This window comes from Rhincodon typus, chromosome 34, assembly GCF_021869965.1.
Source record: "Rhincodon typus isolate 14 chromosome 34, sRhiTyp1.1, whole genome shotgun sequence".
Taxonomy (NCBI): Eukaryota; Metazoa; Chordata; class Chondrichthyes; order Orectolobiformes; family Rhincodontidae; genus Rhincodon; species Rhincodon typus.
The window spans coordinates 268819-284942 of NC_063365.1; the positions used below are offsets into that span (position 1 = coordinate 268819).

General features: G+C 44.9%; 1 protein-coding gene across 1 annotated transcript; it reads right to left on the reverse strand.

The window, feature by feature from the left end:
- Positions 1 to 13486: 13486 nt before the first annotated feature.
- On the reverse strand, positions 13487 to 15369 carry LOC109929736 (gastrula zinc finger protein XlCGF8.2DB-like; the record flags this gene model as incomplete). The annotated part of the gene is made up of 1 exon (XM_020529311.2): positions 13487 to 15369. A coding segment is annotated over one exon (879 nt), but the record flags the coding sequence as incomplete, so codon positions are not given.
- Positions 15370 to 16124: the final 755 nt, after the last annotated feature.

Consider the following 16124-nt stretch of genomic DNA (forward strand, 5'->3'; position numbering starts at 1 on the left):
CTCCCATTCCGCAGATGACATGTCCCTCCTGCAGTGCCACAACGATGCTACCCGAAGGTTGCAGAAACAGCAACTCATATTCCGCTTGGGAACCCTGCAGCCCAATGGTATCAATTTGGACTTCACAAGCTTCAAAATCTTCCCTCCCCCTACCGCATCCCAAAACCAGTCCAGCTCGTCCCCGCCTCCCTAACCTGTCCTTCCTCCCTACCTATCCCCTCCTCCCATCTCAAGCCCCACCCCCATCTCCTACCTACTAACCTCATCCCGCCCCCTTGACCTGTCCATCCTCCCTGGACTGACCTATCTCCTCCCTACCTCCCCACTTACACACACCTTTACTGGCTCCATCCCCGCCTCTTTGACCGGTCTGTCTCCTCTCCACCTATCTTCTCCTCTATCCATCTTCTATCCGCCTCCCCCTCTCTCCCTGTTTATTTCAGAACCCCCTTCCCCTCCCCCATTTCTGAAGAAGGGTCTAGGCCCGAAACGTAGCCTTCCTGCTCCTCTGATGCTGCTTGGCCAGCTGTGTTCATCCAGCTCTACACCTTGTTATCTCAGATTCTCCAGCATCTGCAGTTCCTACTAACTCTGAAACACAGTCAGACAAACAAGTTGAGTCAATATTAACAGTCAATAAATGTGGAGCTGGAAAATCATAACAGGACAGAGAGCATTCAAGGAGCAAGGAGGTCAACGTTTCAGGCTGAAACCCTTTGTCAGGGCTGGGAGGGTACAGGGGAGCCCAGAAATAAATAGAAGGTGGGGGTGGAGCTCCCTCTCACCACTATCCAAGGCCCCAAACAATCCTTCCAAATCCGGCAGAGATTCACCAGCACTTCATCTAATCTCATCTACCGTATCTGTTGCTCCCGATGTGGTCTCCTCTGTATCAGGGAGACCAAATGCATACTCGAGACCGGTTTGCAGAGCACCTGCGCTCTGCATACACCAACCAACCCAACCTTCCAGTTGCCATCCACTTTAAATCCCCCTTCCAGTCTCCTGGTGACATGTCCGTCCTTGGCCTTCTCCACTGTCAGAGTGAGGCCAAATGTAAACTGGAGGAACAACATCTGATATTTTGCCTTGGGAGCTTACAGCCCAATAGCCTGAATATTGACTTCATCAGCTTCAAAATCTCTTCAAAACTTCCAACTCCTCTCCCTCTATTTATTTTAGGGTTCCCCTCCCCAGTCCTGACAAAGGGTTTTGGACCAAAACATTGACTTGCCTGCTCTTCAAATGCTGTCTGACCTGTTGTGCTTTTCCAGCTCCACATTTAATGACTCGAGTTTCCAGTGTCTGCAGTCCTTACTGTCTCCTGGGTTAATACTAACATGTATAATGAGAGTGAGTTCATGTATAAAGCATGTACGTAGCCTGCCCTCTGAATTTTTTCCAGTTTTATAGCTTTTATAGTGGCTGTTGTGCTGATTGTGTACTTATGGGTTTTAATTGTATTCAAATAGTGGGTATTAATGGAAGACTCTATATCAATCAATGGATGAAATGGTGATTGCTGGCTGGAGATAAATGACATTCATAAGTATATAAAGATTACATTCTAGTGTTCTATCCTTCATTGCCTAGTTATCTGAGATGTAACAAGATTGTCTAAATATGAAGATTATAGGCTGAATTTAATGGGCAGCATTGAAGACCCACCATGGCACCAATGCAGTGGGTGGTAAGACCCAAGGGGTGGGGGTGGGGAGGGAAGAAATTTTACCATTAGCAGCCAATTAAGAGGCTGTTGCCAATACCTCTATCCAACTGAGGCTCATCCCCAGTCAGAGGAGCAGCAGCTCAGCAAATGGCGAGAGGCTATGGCATTGTAAAGATACCATGCCCTTCTCTAGACAATTTCCCTCATCCTATCAACCACACTTACTGCACTCCTGACCATTCAGCTCTGACTCTTATTGGACAGAAGGCTAAGCTCTCAGCTGTGTTTTGGAAAATGTTGGAAAGCAAGTTTAAGTTCTAGTGTTGAACATAGTCTACAGTGTTTGTGAAATCTGCACTCTTATGACCAATGAATGAATGAGTTTGACACTAGCCTTGGATTGCTGCTAGAGCAAAAAGAAAACAAACCATGGTCATTCCTAGGCAGACAAATCAGAAATAGGGGAATCTTCAAGATGAAGACTGAGCATTTGGAAACTGATGAAGGTTTTGACTTTGAATGAAGATTTCTGGATGAAAACTGCAACAAAATAATTGTGGATTTCATAGGTTTTTCAATCAGAGTTTGATAGATTTTGTAAAGGGCCAAATGTTTCAAGGAAGTTTAACTGAATATTGACATCACCAGCTTCAAAATCTCTCAACCTCCAACCTGTCCATCTTCCAACTCCTCTATCTGCTTCACCCTTCCCACTAACCAACCACAATGACCCCCTACTTTCATCCACACCTACCCCACACCCCCAGCCCACTCCCCTCCCTCTTTAACAAATTATATAAAGTGTTTCTCTTTGTGAACAGTTCCAGAACTCCTTATTTTGATTCCAGTAGTTTGGATGCTGCCAGCAGCATTGCACTAAGGTCTCCGATGTAAATCTTTGTAAATGTGACTGTGGGTGATGATCCTTCGGTTCCTCCTTGAACTACCTGTGACATTCTATGAGGATACCCACTCCACCATTCTCTAATGCCCTTCATCCATGGATAAATTCGACAGAACATCTTGAATGATATCTCCCTTCCTCATCAAAACTACAACCTCTCCTTTTCCACATCGCCCTGGACAACATCACCCACTGATTTTGGAGCAGCACAACATGGAGGCTCATTACATCTGTTCACTGTTGTGTGTACATAATTTTGTGCATACAAAGAGACATCAGAGAAGGGATTTCAATCATTGAGTACAAGGAAACAGAGAGTCCAGCAACACAATGTGTAAACTGTGTAACTGTATATAGAGTCATAGAGTAATACAGCATGGAAACAAGCCTTTCGGCCCAAACTGGTCCATGCTGTCCATTGTGCCCACTCAGCTAGTTCGAACTGACCACATTTGGTCCATATCCCTCTAAACCCTTCCGTCTATGTATCTATCCAAATGTTTTTAAAAATTGGCATATCCACACCACTCTCTGTGTGAAGTAGTTGCCCCTCAGGTTCTTCTTAGATCTTTCCCCTCTCACCTTAAACCTATGCCCTCTGGTTTTCAATTCCCCATCCCTGGGAAAAAAGACAAAACGGATTCATCCTATCTATGCCCCTCATGATTTTATACACCTCAGTAAGGTCATCCCTCATTCTCTTTTATTCCAAGGAATAAGGTCCTATCCTGGCCAACCTCTTCCAATACTTCATACCTACTAGTCCTGGCAATGTCCTCGTAAATCTTCTTTGCACAACTTATAATTTAACTATGTCTTTCCTTTTAATAGGGTGACCAAAACTGTACACAATACTCCAAGTGCAGCCTCACCATTGACGTACACAACTGTAAAAAAAAAAAAGTCCCAACTCCTATACTCAATGCTTTGACCAATGAAGGCCAGCATGTTAAATGCCTTCTTCCTCACCCTGTCCACCTGTGATGCCGCATTCAACGAATAATGTACTTGTACTCCTAGGTCCCTGTGTTCCACAACACTCCTCAGGACATTACCATTTACTGTATAAGTCCTACCTTGGTTTGACTTTCCAAAACGCAACACCTCACACTTATCTGGATTGAATCGCATTTGCCAATCCTCAGCCCACTTCCCCATCTGATCAAGATCAACAATACCTCCTAATTTTGTTTCATCCGCAAACTTCCTAATCATGCCTCGTACATTCACATCCAGATCATTCATGTAAGTAACAAATAACAAAGGTCCCAGCAGTGACTCCTGTGGCACACTACTAGCCACAGGTCTCCAGTCCAAGAAACAACCTTCAATCATCACCCTCTGCTTCCGACCATCGAGCAAATTTTGAATCCAGTTAGCTCTCTCTCCCTGGATCCCATGTAGCCTAACCTTCATGACTAGCCTGCCGTGCAGAACCTTGTCAAAGGCCTTACTAAAGTCCATATAGGGAACATCCGCTGCCCTACCCTCATCTATCCTCTTGATTACCTCTTCGAAAAACTCAAAGATTTGTCAGACATGACTTCCAGCACACAAATCCATGCTGACTATCCCTGATCGGACCTTCACTATCCAAACGTTGGTTGAGCCTGTCCCTCAGTATCCTCTTTTACTCTTGTTTTCAGCAGCAGCAGCGCGAGCCAGAGTGCCGACGGGAAGGTAAGGCGGTTTCTGTTTCTCCCTGTATAAAAACTTACCTCGTGCAGCAAGCGGCCCGCTTGTTTTCAGCGGCGGGTGTGTAGAGAGAACGCAAGCCAGGAAGAAACAGATAAATTCGAGCATTGGCTAAACCCAAAACACTGCACGTGTAGTGTCTCCCACCCGTCCTCGTCCGCTAACCAAAAAAAAGTGTGGAGGTTCGGTAAGGTAAGGCTTTTTTTTAATTCTTCTTCTGGAAATGTAGAGTAGAGGGAATGGAAGCTAGAGCAGTTTCATGCTCCTCTTGCAGGATGTGGGAGGTAAGGGTCACTGCTGGCGTCCCCTCTGACTTCACCTGCGAGAAGTGCACCCAACTCCAGCTCCTCAAAAACTGTGTTAGGGAACTGGAGCTGGAACTGGATGAACTCCGGATCATTCGGGAGGCTGAGGGGGTGATAGAGAGGAGTTACAGGGAGGTGGTCACACCCAAGGTACAGGACAAAGGTAGCTGGATGACTGTCAGGAAGGGGAAAGGGAATAGGCAGACAGTGCAGGGATCCCCTGTGGCCGTTCCCCTCAATAATAAGTATACTGTTTTGGATACTGTTGGGGGGGAAGACCTACCAGGGGAAAGGCCATAGCGGACAGGTCTCTGGCACTGAGCCTGACCCTGTGGCAAAGAAGGGAAGTGGTGGGGGCAGAATAGGAGAGCAATTGTGGTGGGGGATTCAATAGTAAGAGGCACAGACAGGCAGTTCTGTGGACGTGAACGAGATGAAAGGATGGTACGTTGCCTCCCGGGTGCCAGGGTCCGTGATGTCTCGGATCGTGTCTTCAAGATCCTTAAGGGGGAGGGTGAGCAACCAGCAGTCATGGTACACATCGGTACCTATGACATTGGTAGAAAAAAGGACTGAGAATGTGAAAAATGAGTACAGGGAGTTAGGTTGGAAGCTGAAGTCCAGGACAAACAGGGTAGTTATCTCTGGATTACTACCAGTGCCACATGATAATGAGGTAAGAAATAGGGAGAAAGTGCAGCTAAACATGTGGCTACAGGGCTGGTGTAGGAGGGAGGGCTTCCATTATGTGGATAATTGGAGCACATTCTGGGGAAGGTGGGTCCTGTACAGTAAGGACAGGTTGCACCTGAACCAGAAGGGCACAAATATCCTGGGAGGGAGGTTTGCTAGAGCTGTACGGGATGTTTTAAACTAGTTTGGCAGGGCATGGGGAACCGGATTTATAATTCAGAGGATGAGGTATTCGGCCTTCCAACAGACACAACAGGGAGTGAGGTGGTTTATAAAGAAATGTGGTCGATGGAGCGTAATTGCGGACACCGAGATGGTTTGAGGTGTATACTTCAATGCTAGAAGTATCAGAAATAAAGCGGATGAACTTAGAGCATGGGTCGGTACTTGGAACTATGATGTTGAGGCCATTATAGAAACTTGGGTAACTCAAGGAGAGGAATGGTTGTTGGAAGTTCTGGGATTTAGATGCTTTAGAAGAAATAGGGAGGGTGGAAAAAGAGGTGGGGGAGTGGCATTGCTAATCAGGGCGAGTATAGCAGCTACTGAAAGGCAGTTCAAGAATGATATGTCTACAGAGTCAGTTTGGGTTGAGGTCAGGAACAAGAAAGGAGCAGTCACTTTGTTGGGGTTTTTGTTTTACAGACCCGCAAATAGTTGCAGAGAAATAGAGGAGCGGATTGGGAGGCAGATACTGGAAAGGTGCAGAAGTCACAGGGTTGTAGTCATGGGTGACTTCAACTTTCCAAATATTGATTGGAAACATTTTAGTTGTAGTAGTTTAGATGGAGCAGATTTTGTCCAGTGCATTCAGGAAGGATTCCTGACACAGTATGTAGATAGACCAACACGAGGAGAGGCCACTGTGGATTTGGTGCTTGGCAACGAACCGGGCTAAGTGTGAGACCTGTTGGTTGGAGAGCATTTTGACGGTAGCAATCATAACTCTGTTTCTTTCACGATAGTCATGGATAAGGATAGGTACATACGGCAGGGTAAAGTTTACAATTGGGGGAAGGGTAATTACAATTCAGTTAGGCGAGAACTGGGTGACATAAATTGGGAACAGATGCTGTCAGGGAAGAGCACCACAGAAATGTGGAGATTGTTTAAGGAATGCATACTGCACGTGCTCGATATGTTTGTCCCTAGTAGGCAGAGAAGATGCGGTTGAGTGAGGGAGCCAGGGTTCTCGAGAGAGAGGTCGAACGACTGGTTAAGAGGAAGGAAGGAGGCTTATGTAAGGTTTAGGAAAAGAGGAACGGAAAAGGCTCTACAGGGATACAAGTTAGCCAGGAAGGAGCTGAAGGGCTTAGGAGAGCTATAAAGGGGCATGAGAAAACCTTGGCAGATAGGATCAAGGAAAACTCCAAGGCTTTTTACACGTATGTGCAGAACAAGAATGACCAGAGAAAGGGTAGGGCTGATCAAGGATTGTAAAGGGAATTTGTGCACAGAGCCTAAAGAGATAGGAGAGGTCCTTAATTAATACTTTTCTTCAGTATTCACAACTGAGAGGGACCTAGTTGTAGAGAAGGACAGTGTGAAACAGGCAGGTAGGCTAGAGGAGGTTGATGTTAGTAAAGAAGATGTGCTAGGAATTCTGAGGAAGTTGAAGATAGATAAGTCCCCCGGGCCTGATGGGATTTCTCCAAGGATTCTATGGGAAGCGAGGGACGAGATTGCAGGGCCTTTGGCGATGATCTTTTTGTCCTCACTGTCCACGGGTATAGTGCCGGAAGACTGGAAAGAGGCAAACGTCATTCCCTTGTTCAAAACAGGGAACAGGGATCACCCCGGAAATTACAGGCCAATTAGCCTTACGTCAGTGGTGGGCAAATTATTGGAAAGGGCTCTGAGAGACAGGATTTATGATCACTTGGAAAGGCACAGTTTGATTCATGATAGTCAGCATGGATTTGTGAGGGGTAGATCATGCCTTACAAACCTTATTGAATTCTTTGAAGAGGTGGCCAAACACGTGGATGAAGGTGGAGCAGTGGATGTGGTATACATGGATTTAAGTAAGGCGTTTGATAAGGTTCCCGATGGTAGGCTCATGCAGAAGGTAAGGAGGCATGGGATAGGGGGAAATGTGGCAGATTGGATTCAGAATTGGCTGACCCTTAGAAGACAAAGGGTGGTAGTGGACGGAAGATATTCAACATTGTGCTCAGTTACGAGTGGTGTACCACAAGGATCTGTTCTGGGTCCTCTTCTATTTGTGATTTTTGTAAATGATTTGGATGGAGTGGAAGGGTGGATTAGCAAGTTTGCGGACGATACGAAGGTGGGTCACGTTGTTGACAGTGCGGAGGGCTGTTCTAGGTTACAAAGGGACATTGATAGAATGCAGAGCTGGGCTGAGTAGTGGCAAATGGAGTTTAACCCTGAAAAGTGTGAGGTGATTCATTTTGGAAGGACAAACTTGAAAGCAGAATACAGGGTTAACGGAAAGATTCTTGGCAGTCTGGAGGAGCAGAGAGATCTTGGGGTTCATGTTCACAGTTCCCTGAGAGCTGCCACCCAGGTGGATAGAGTTGTTAAGAAGGCGTATGGTGTGTTAGCTTTCACTAATAGAGGGATTGAGTTGAAGAGCCGTGAAGTTATGCTCCAGCTATACAAAAGCCTGGTTTGGCCACTCTGGAATATTGTGTCCAGTTCTGGTCACCTCATTACAGGAAAGATGTGGAAGCGTTAGAAAAGGTGCAGAGGAGATTTACCAGGATGTTGCCTGGAATGGAGGGAAGGTCTTATGAGGAAAGGTTGAGAGCACTAGGGCTTTTCTCTTTAGAACGACGAAGGATGAGAGGTGAGTTGGTAGAGGTGTACAAAATGATCAGAGGTATAGATAGACAGCCAGAGACTTTTTCTGAGGGTGGAGGTAGCTTTTACGAGGGGACATAGTTTTAAAGTGAAAGGAGTTAGATATCGGGGAGACGTCAGAGGTAGGTTCTTTACTCAGAAAGTGGTCGGGGCGTGGAATGCATTGCCGGAAAGGGTAGTGGAGTCAGCCTCATTAGGGGCATTTAAGCGGCTATTAGATAGGCATATGGATGACAGTATAAGGTAGTGGTGGAGGTTAGATAGACCTTAAGTTTAGGGTAAAAGTTCAACACGACATCGTGGGCCGAAGGGCCTGTACTGTTCTATGTTCTATTAACTTGCCTACCACTGATGTCAGGCTCACTGGCCTGTAGTTCCCTGGCTTGTTTTTGCTACCTTTCTTAAACATTGGAACACCATTAGCCACCCTCCAATCTTCTGGAACTTCACCAGTGGCTAAAGACGAAGCAAAAAATCTCGGCAAGGGCCTCCGCAATTTCTTCCCTAGCCTCCCACAATGTTGGCAGATGGGCTTCATCAGGCCCAGGGGATTTATCCACTTTGATGCACGTTAAGGGGGCAAACACCTCCTTTCTGATAATATGTATGTGATCCAAAACATCCTCACTTGTTTCCTTTATTTGCTTAGCATCCATGATTCTCTCCTCAGTAAATAGAGGAGAAATATTCATTAAAAATCTCCCCATCTCCTGTGGTTCCACACACAGACAGCCACGCTGATCTAAGTGGACCTATTCTCTCCCTAGCCACCCTCTTACTCTTAATATAACTATAGAACCTCTTGGGATTATCTTTAATCTGATCTGCCAGATCCATCTCATACCCTCTTTTTGCTCTTCTGATTTCCTCTTAAGTGCGCTCGTACACTTTTTATAGTCATCTGAGGATTCAGTTGAGCCTGATAGCTTAAACCCAATGTATGTCTCTTCCTTTATCGTGACCAGAGCTTCAATATCCCTTGTCAGCTTTCCTTTCACCCTAACAGGAACATGCTTGATATCACACTTTTTTAAAAGCCTTGCATTTGCCAATCATTCCTTTTCCTTCAAACAGAATCATCCAATCAACCGCTGCTAGCTCCTGCCTAATGGCCCCAAAATTGGCCCTACTCCAGTTTAGCACCATAACTTGTAGGCCTGTCCTGTCTTTTTCCATAATTATGCTAAAACTAAGAGTGTGTTATGGTCACTGGACCCAAAGTGTTCTCTGACTGACTCTTCAGTCACTCGCCTGACCTCATTTCCTAAGAGGATGTCCAGTGTTGCACCCTCCCAAATAGGGCCTTCTACATATTAATTTAGGAAACTTTCTTGGACACATCTGACAAATTCCACCCCATCCAGGCCTTTTACACTCCGGGTGGCTCAGTTAATACAGGGGAATTAAAATCTCCAAGCAATGCCACTATTATTCCTACAGATATCTGCAATCTCTATATACATCTGCTCCTCTAGTACCCACTGGCTATTTGGGGGTCTAAAATACAGTGCCAACAGAGTGACCATCCCCTTCTTTTGTGCTACAGCTTTCTGATTCTTTTTTCCACTTAAATAATATTCTTCTCTCTTGTTCCCCTTCCCAAAATTAACAACTTCACATTTTCCACATTATACTCAGTTTGCCAAATTTTTGCCCACTTAACCTATCAGCATCTCTTTATAAATTGTTTGCATCCCTCTCACATCTATTTTCATGCCATCTGAAAATTTGGCTACAGTACATTCACTTCCTTTCTCCAAGTCATTAATACATACCGTAAACAGTTGTGGTCCCAGCACTGATATATGTTGAACGCGACAGGTTGTCAACCTGCAAGACAGCACCTCTTTGTCTCCATTTGCTGTTTTCTAAACATGAGCCAATTCTCTATCCATTCCAATATACCACCACCAACACCATGGGCACTTATCTTGTGACTTAACCTTTTATGATGTACCTTAGCAAGCATCATCTGGAAATCCAAATGTTACACATCCACTGGTCCCCCTACACACACAGTACCTCAGCTGTGGCCTAACCAAAGCTTTGTACAGCTACAATATAACCTCCCTGCTTTTATAAACTATGCCACAACTTATAAAGGCAAGGGTCCCATTCTTAAATCATTTTATTAACCTGTCCTCTGCCTTCAAAGATCTGTGGACAAGCACATCAAGATCTCTCTGGTCTTCTGTGCTTCTTTTGGCTTTGCTATGTGGAACTGCTCCTCCTTGAACAAAATGTGAAAGGCATTTAGTGAATTCATCACTCTTAGTACATGATCGAAATTCAGAACTGACAATTTTAGTTCCTATTTAGCATTGTTCTTCTTTGTTTCTCAACATCTATAAAGCGTGTCCAATACACTCCTCTCTTCTCTGGTCCTTGCTCAAGACTCAGTATCCAGTCATTTTACTTATTCTTTTCTTCTTGAGATCATTACTTTTCCTGTCCTTAAACTGGTGACTCAGTCTGTGGCCCAATCCCCCTCCTTCACTCTGATTCTTCAAAGTTAGTTGGCTCTTTGATCTTGAACAGCTGTAGTGGAAGATTTGAAGATATGAAAATATGCCTCTTTAGCTGCCATGAATGTCATTGTTTTGGCTAATGTTGGTGTTACTGGTGTGGGCAATGCAGTGCAGCGATGAGCCAGTAGTGGCAAACAGAGACTCGAGAATGTTCATTGTTCAGATTCACTCTGGAGCCAAACTTAGGATTTGTAAACCCTCTGCACATCTCACAATGGGTCTTGCAGTTGGTCCTCCGACCATTCAGGAGTCAAAAAGGGGCAGGGCCAGGCAGAGAGTGGAGGACGCACATTGCAGGTCTGGTGGCAGTTCTATCTATTTCATAGAAGCAGGGCAGGAAAAGAACAGAGGCACTGGGAACATCTGATACATCTTATAAAGGCTTTGCATGTCAAACAAGAACCCACTTGCCCTGAGTTTGACCCAAACCGTGTAACAGAAGCAGGGCTACTATTTTTCTTTAAAAATATTCATTCATGGGAGAAAGGCATCACTGGCTGGGCCAGCATTTATTGCCCATCCCTAATTGCCCACAGGGCAGTTAAGAGTCAAGCACATTGCTGTGGGTGTGGAGTCACATGTAGACCAGACCAGGCAAAGATGGCAGTTCCCTTCCCTAAAGGGAGGCAGATGGGTTTTGCTTGACAATCAATAATAGATTCATGGATAACACAGTATGGAGCTGGAAGAACAGAGCAGGCCAGGCAGCATCAGAGGAGTAGGAAAGTTGACATTTCGGGTTGGGACCCTTCTTCAGCTCCATACTGTGTTATCCATGAATCCAGCATCTGTAATTCTTGCTTTCTCTTGGATTCATGGTCATTTTTAAGAATACAAATTCCAAATGTTTTTTATTGAATTCAAATTCCAACATACGCCAGGATTAGAACCCAGATCCCAGAACATTTCTATTAACAGTCCAACGATAATACCACTAGGCCATTGCCTTCCCTTGTCATCGAGCACATGCTATCATCTGTTTACTTGATCAGGGCAATCCGCAACACTGCACATCCGCAGCCCTCCTTGACCAGGAATCTGAAGTGATGGTTTCTTTCCTGCCTGAAAGGAACAGTTTCTGTCAACTTCTTTATCAGGAGAGTTAATGGGAAATATTTGCAGATGGAAAATTCAAGTCAAACACAACAAGAACTGATTCATTCAGTCCTAAATGAGTACTTAGTGTCGGTATTTACCCAGAAGAACATGGAGGATAGTGAGATTTGTGAAGAGCAAACCAATAGGCTAGGGCCTTTTGAGATCAAGATAGAAGTGGAGTTGGGCCTCTTGAAAAGCATTAAGGTGGATAAGTTCCCAGGGCCCGATGGTATGTACCCCAGGATTTTGAGAGGCAAGAGAGGAGATTGCTGGGGTCTTGACCAAGATCTTTGTATCTTTGCTAGCCACTGGAGAGGTCCCAGAGGACTGGTGAATAGCTAATGTTGTTCCTCTGTTCAGAAAGGAAAATAGGGATAATCTGAGAAACTATAGACTGGTGAATCTCACATTGGAGGTTGGGAAACTATTGGACAGAATTCTTAGGGATAGGATTTACGCGCATTTGGAAAAGCATGGCCTAATTAGGGTCAGCCAGCACAGATTTGTGCGGGTCTGGTCAGGTCAGGTCAGGTCATGTCTTATTAAGAAGGGTGAATTTTTCGAGGTGACAAATGTGATCAATGAGGATAGAGCAGTGGATGTTGTCTACATGGATTTTAGTAAGACTTTTGAGATCCCTCATTGCAGGCTCATCCAGAAGTTTCAGATGCATGGGATCCACAGTGACTTGGCCGCGTGGATTCAGAAATGGCTTGCCCATAGAAGGCAGAGGGTAGTGGTGGAAGTGTGTTTTTCTGGCTGGAAGTCCATGACTAGTGGTGTTCTGCAGGGATCCATACCAGGACCTCTGCTGTTTGGGAGATATACAAATGACTTGGATGAAAATGTAGACGGGTGGGTTAGTAAGTTTGTAGATGATACAAAGATCAGTGGAGTTGCGGATAGTGTAGAAGGTTGCCAAAGGATACAGCAGGTTATAGATCATTGCAGACGTGGGTGGAGAAATGGCAGATGGAGTTTAATCCAGGTAAGTGTGAGGTGCTGCACTTTGGGAGATCAAATGTTAAGGAAAAGTGTACAGTTATGGCAGGACTCTGAACAGCATTGATGTATGGAGGGATCTTGGGGTTTACGTGCATAGCTCCCTGAAAGTGGCACACGAGTAGATAGGGTGGTAAAGGAGGTATACGGCATGCTTGCCTTTATTGGTCAAGGAATTAAGTACAAGAGTCAGGATGTCATGTTGCAGCTTTATAAGATTTTGGTTAGGCCATACTTAAGAGTATTGTGTTCAATTCTGGTTGCCATATTACAGGAAGAATGTGGAGGCTTCAGAGAGGGTGTAGAAGATGGGTCTGCCTGGATTAGAGGGTGTGAACTATAAAAACAGGCTAGAAAAACTAGGGTTGTTTTTTTTTCTCTGGAGCAGCAAAGGCTGAGGGTTGACTTGATAGAAGTCTCTAGAATAATGAGATGCATAGATAAGGTAGATGGTCAGAATCTTAACACCCACCCCCAAGGTGAAATGTCTAATAGTAAGGGACATGCATTTAAGGTGAGAGGGGCAAACTTCAAAGGAAATGCGAGGGGCCTTTTTCTTTGAAAGACAAAGTGTGATAGGAGTCTGGAACATGCCACTGGGGTGGTGATGGAGGCAGATACAATAGGGTCATTTAAAGGACTTTTAGATAAGCACATGAATTAGCAAGGAATGAAGGGATACAGACCAAGGGCAGTCAGAAGGGATTAGTTTAATTTGGCACCATGTACAGCACAATATTGTGGGCCAAAAGGCCCATTCCTGTGCTGTACAGTTCTATGTTCTATGTACTCCATTCACCAGGATCTGAATATACCAGACTTTGACATTGGGAGGAAAAAGTTGTGCCTGCTCTGTCCATGAGAGAAAGATTTTAGAGATCAGCGTTAACTGGAAAAGAAGCAAGAGATTATAAATCCTGCCAAGAACACAACTGGAGGATACATCGAAGTTGAGGGTTCCTGTCTCTACTACACTCCCAGGCAATGCATTCTAGATTTGCACCACAGAGGAAGGATAGACTATCCTGGAGGGGAACAGCAACACGGATTTACCTGAATGATACCTGGACACTAACAGTTGATTTATGAATAGAGGTTACATTGAACAGGTTGCCACAAAATCCTCCTATTTTAATCAAATATGTTAACAAATATGTTAACAAATCTACTTTCAAAAAGGCTGCTTTTAAACAAAATAATATCCGTCTTAAAATGTTAGAATCCAAATATCACAGAAGTACATTTAAACTATGCAAAATAATTACCATAATCAATTTCAAATCAAAGTTTAGTTCTACTGGTCAACTTTCAGTCAGGAACAGCATGATTCCATCGTTAACTTGTGTTTACAGTCAGGAAAAACCACAGTAAAAGGAGCTTCTGTGCATGTCTGGACTATAGAAAAGAACTGCTGGTACACATTGCTTACACATCTCAGAATTAACCCCACGTGGTAAGTTTGTTATCAGTGAAGAGAGATGAGAAACACTAAGGGGGATAATGAAAGATCAAGTCTGGCTGAAGTTTTGTTCCTACTGTACAATCCACTCCTGACAGTGTCTTTTCTGAGCTACAGCCTGGCGTTAAGAAGTCAAGTGGGCAAAATCATAATGTTTTAAACAAGGCTAACTGATGTCAATTTTATCCACAATTTTAGCATCCAGTTTTAATATGCGGATAATATTTGAAAGGAACTCCAACTATCTGAATGAACATAATTCTATTGTGTGTGTGATTAGTAGCAGAATCTATCCTAAGACCATTATGCAGTCACTTGTGAATTCGCTGGTGAGTCACCAGATTAGATGAACGAGTGAATCCCTTCCCACACGCAGAGCAGGTGTAGGGTCTCTCCCCAGTATGAAGTCGCTGGTGCCCAAGAAGACTGGATTTTTGAGTGAATCCCCTTCCACACACAGCGCAGGTGAAGGGCCTCTCCCCAGTATGAATTCGCTGGTGTGTCTGCAGATGGGATGAATGGGTGAATCCCTTCCCACACAGGGAGCAAGTGAATGGCCTCTCCCCAGTATGAACTCTCTGGTGCTCCACAAGGCTGGATGACTGAGTGAATCCCTTTCCACACATGGAGCAGGTAAATGGCCTCTCCCCAGTGTGAACTCGTTGGTGTTTCTGCAGGGTAGAAGACTGAGTGAATGCCTTGCCACACACAGAGCAGGTGAATGGCCTCTCCCCAGTATGAGTGCGTTGGTGCGTCAGCACCTCAGTTCGACTTTTAAAACTCTTCTCGCATTCCAAACATCGAAAAGGTCTCTTATCAGTATGAACACGTCTGTGAGTAAGCAGGGTGGATAACTGCGTGAATTCCTTCCCACAGAGTGAGCAGGGGAATGGTCTCTCCCCAGTGTGAACATGCATGTGCATATGGAGCTTCGATAACTCTGTGAATCCCTTTCTACACATGGAGCAGGTGAATGGCCTCTCTCCAGTGTGACTGCGTCGATGGATTTCCAGCTGAGATGGGTAATTGAATCCCTTTCCGCAATCTCCACATTTCCATGGTTTCTCTCCAGTGTGACTGCGTCGATGAGTTTCCAGTTCAGATGGGTAATTGTATCCTTTCCCACAGTCTCCACATTTCCATGGTTTCTCTGTAATGCGGGTGCCCTTGTGTCTCCCCAGGTTGAATGATCAGTCAAAACCTTGTCCACACAGAACACGTATACTGTGCAATTTGGTGCAATTTTTGTTTCAGGCTGTAACTGGTTAAACCTCATCCACTGTCAGTTCGTCGGGATGCTATCGGCCCTTTCATCTGCGCACTGGAATAGAACAAAGAAAATTACAGTACAGGAACAGCCCCTTCGGCCCTCCAAGCCTGCACTGATATGCTGCCCGTCACAACTAAAACCCCCTACCCTTCCGGGGACCATATCCCTCTATTCTCATCCTATTCATATATTTGTCAAGACGCCCTTTAAAAGTCACTATAGTATCTGCTTCCACTACCTTCTCTGGCAGCAAGTTCCAGGCACCCACTACCCTCTGTGTAAAAAAAACTTGCCTCATACATCACCTTTAAACCTTGCCCCTTGCACCTTAAACCCATGGCCCCTGGTAACTGACTTTTTCACCCTGGGAAAAAGCTTCTGACAGTCCACTCTGTCCATGCCCTTCATAATCTTGTACACCTCTATCAAGTTGCCCCTCAATCTCTGTCATTCCAGTGAGAACAACCCAAGATTCTCCACCCTCTCCTCATAGCTAATGCCCTCCATACCAGGCAACATCCTGATAAATCTTTTCTGTACCCTCTCCAAAGCCACCACATCCTTCCGGTACTGTGGCGACCAGACTGAACACAATATTCAAAATACTGCCTAACTAAGGTTCTGTAAAGCTGCAACATTACCTGCCAATTTTTAAACTCAACGCCTCAGCTGATG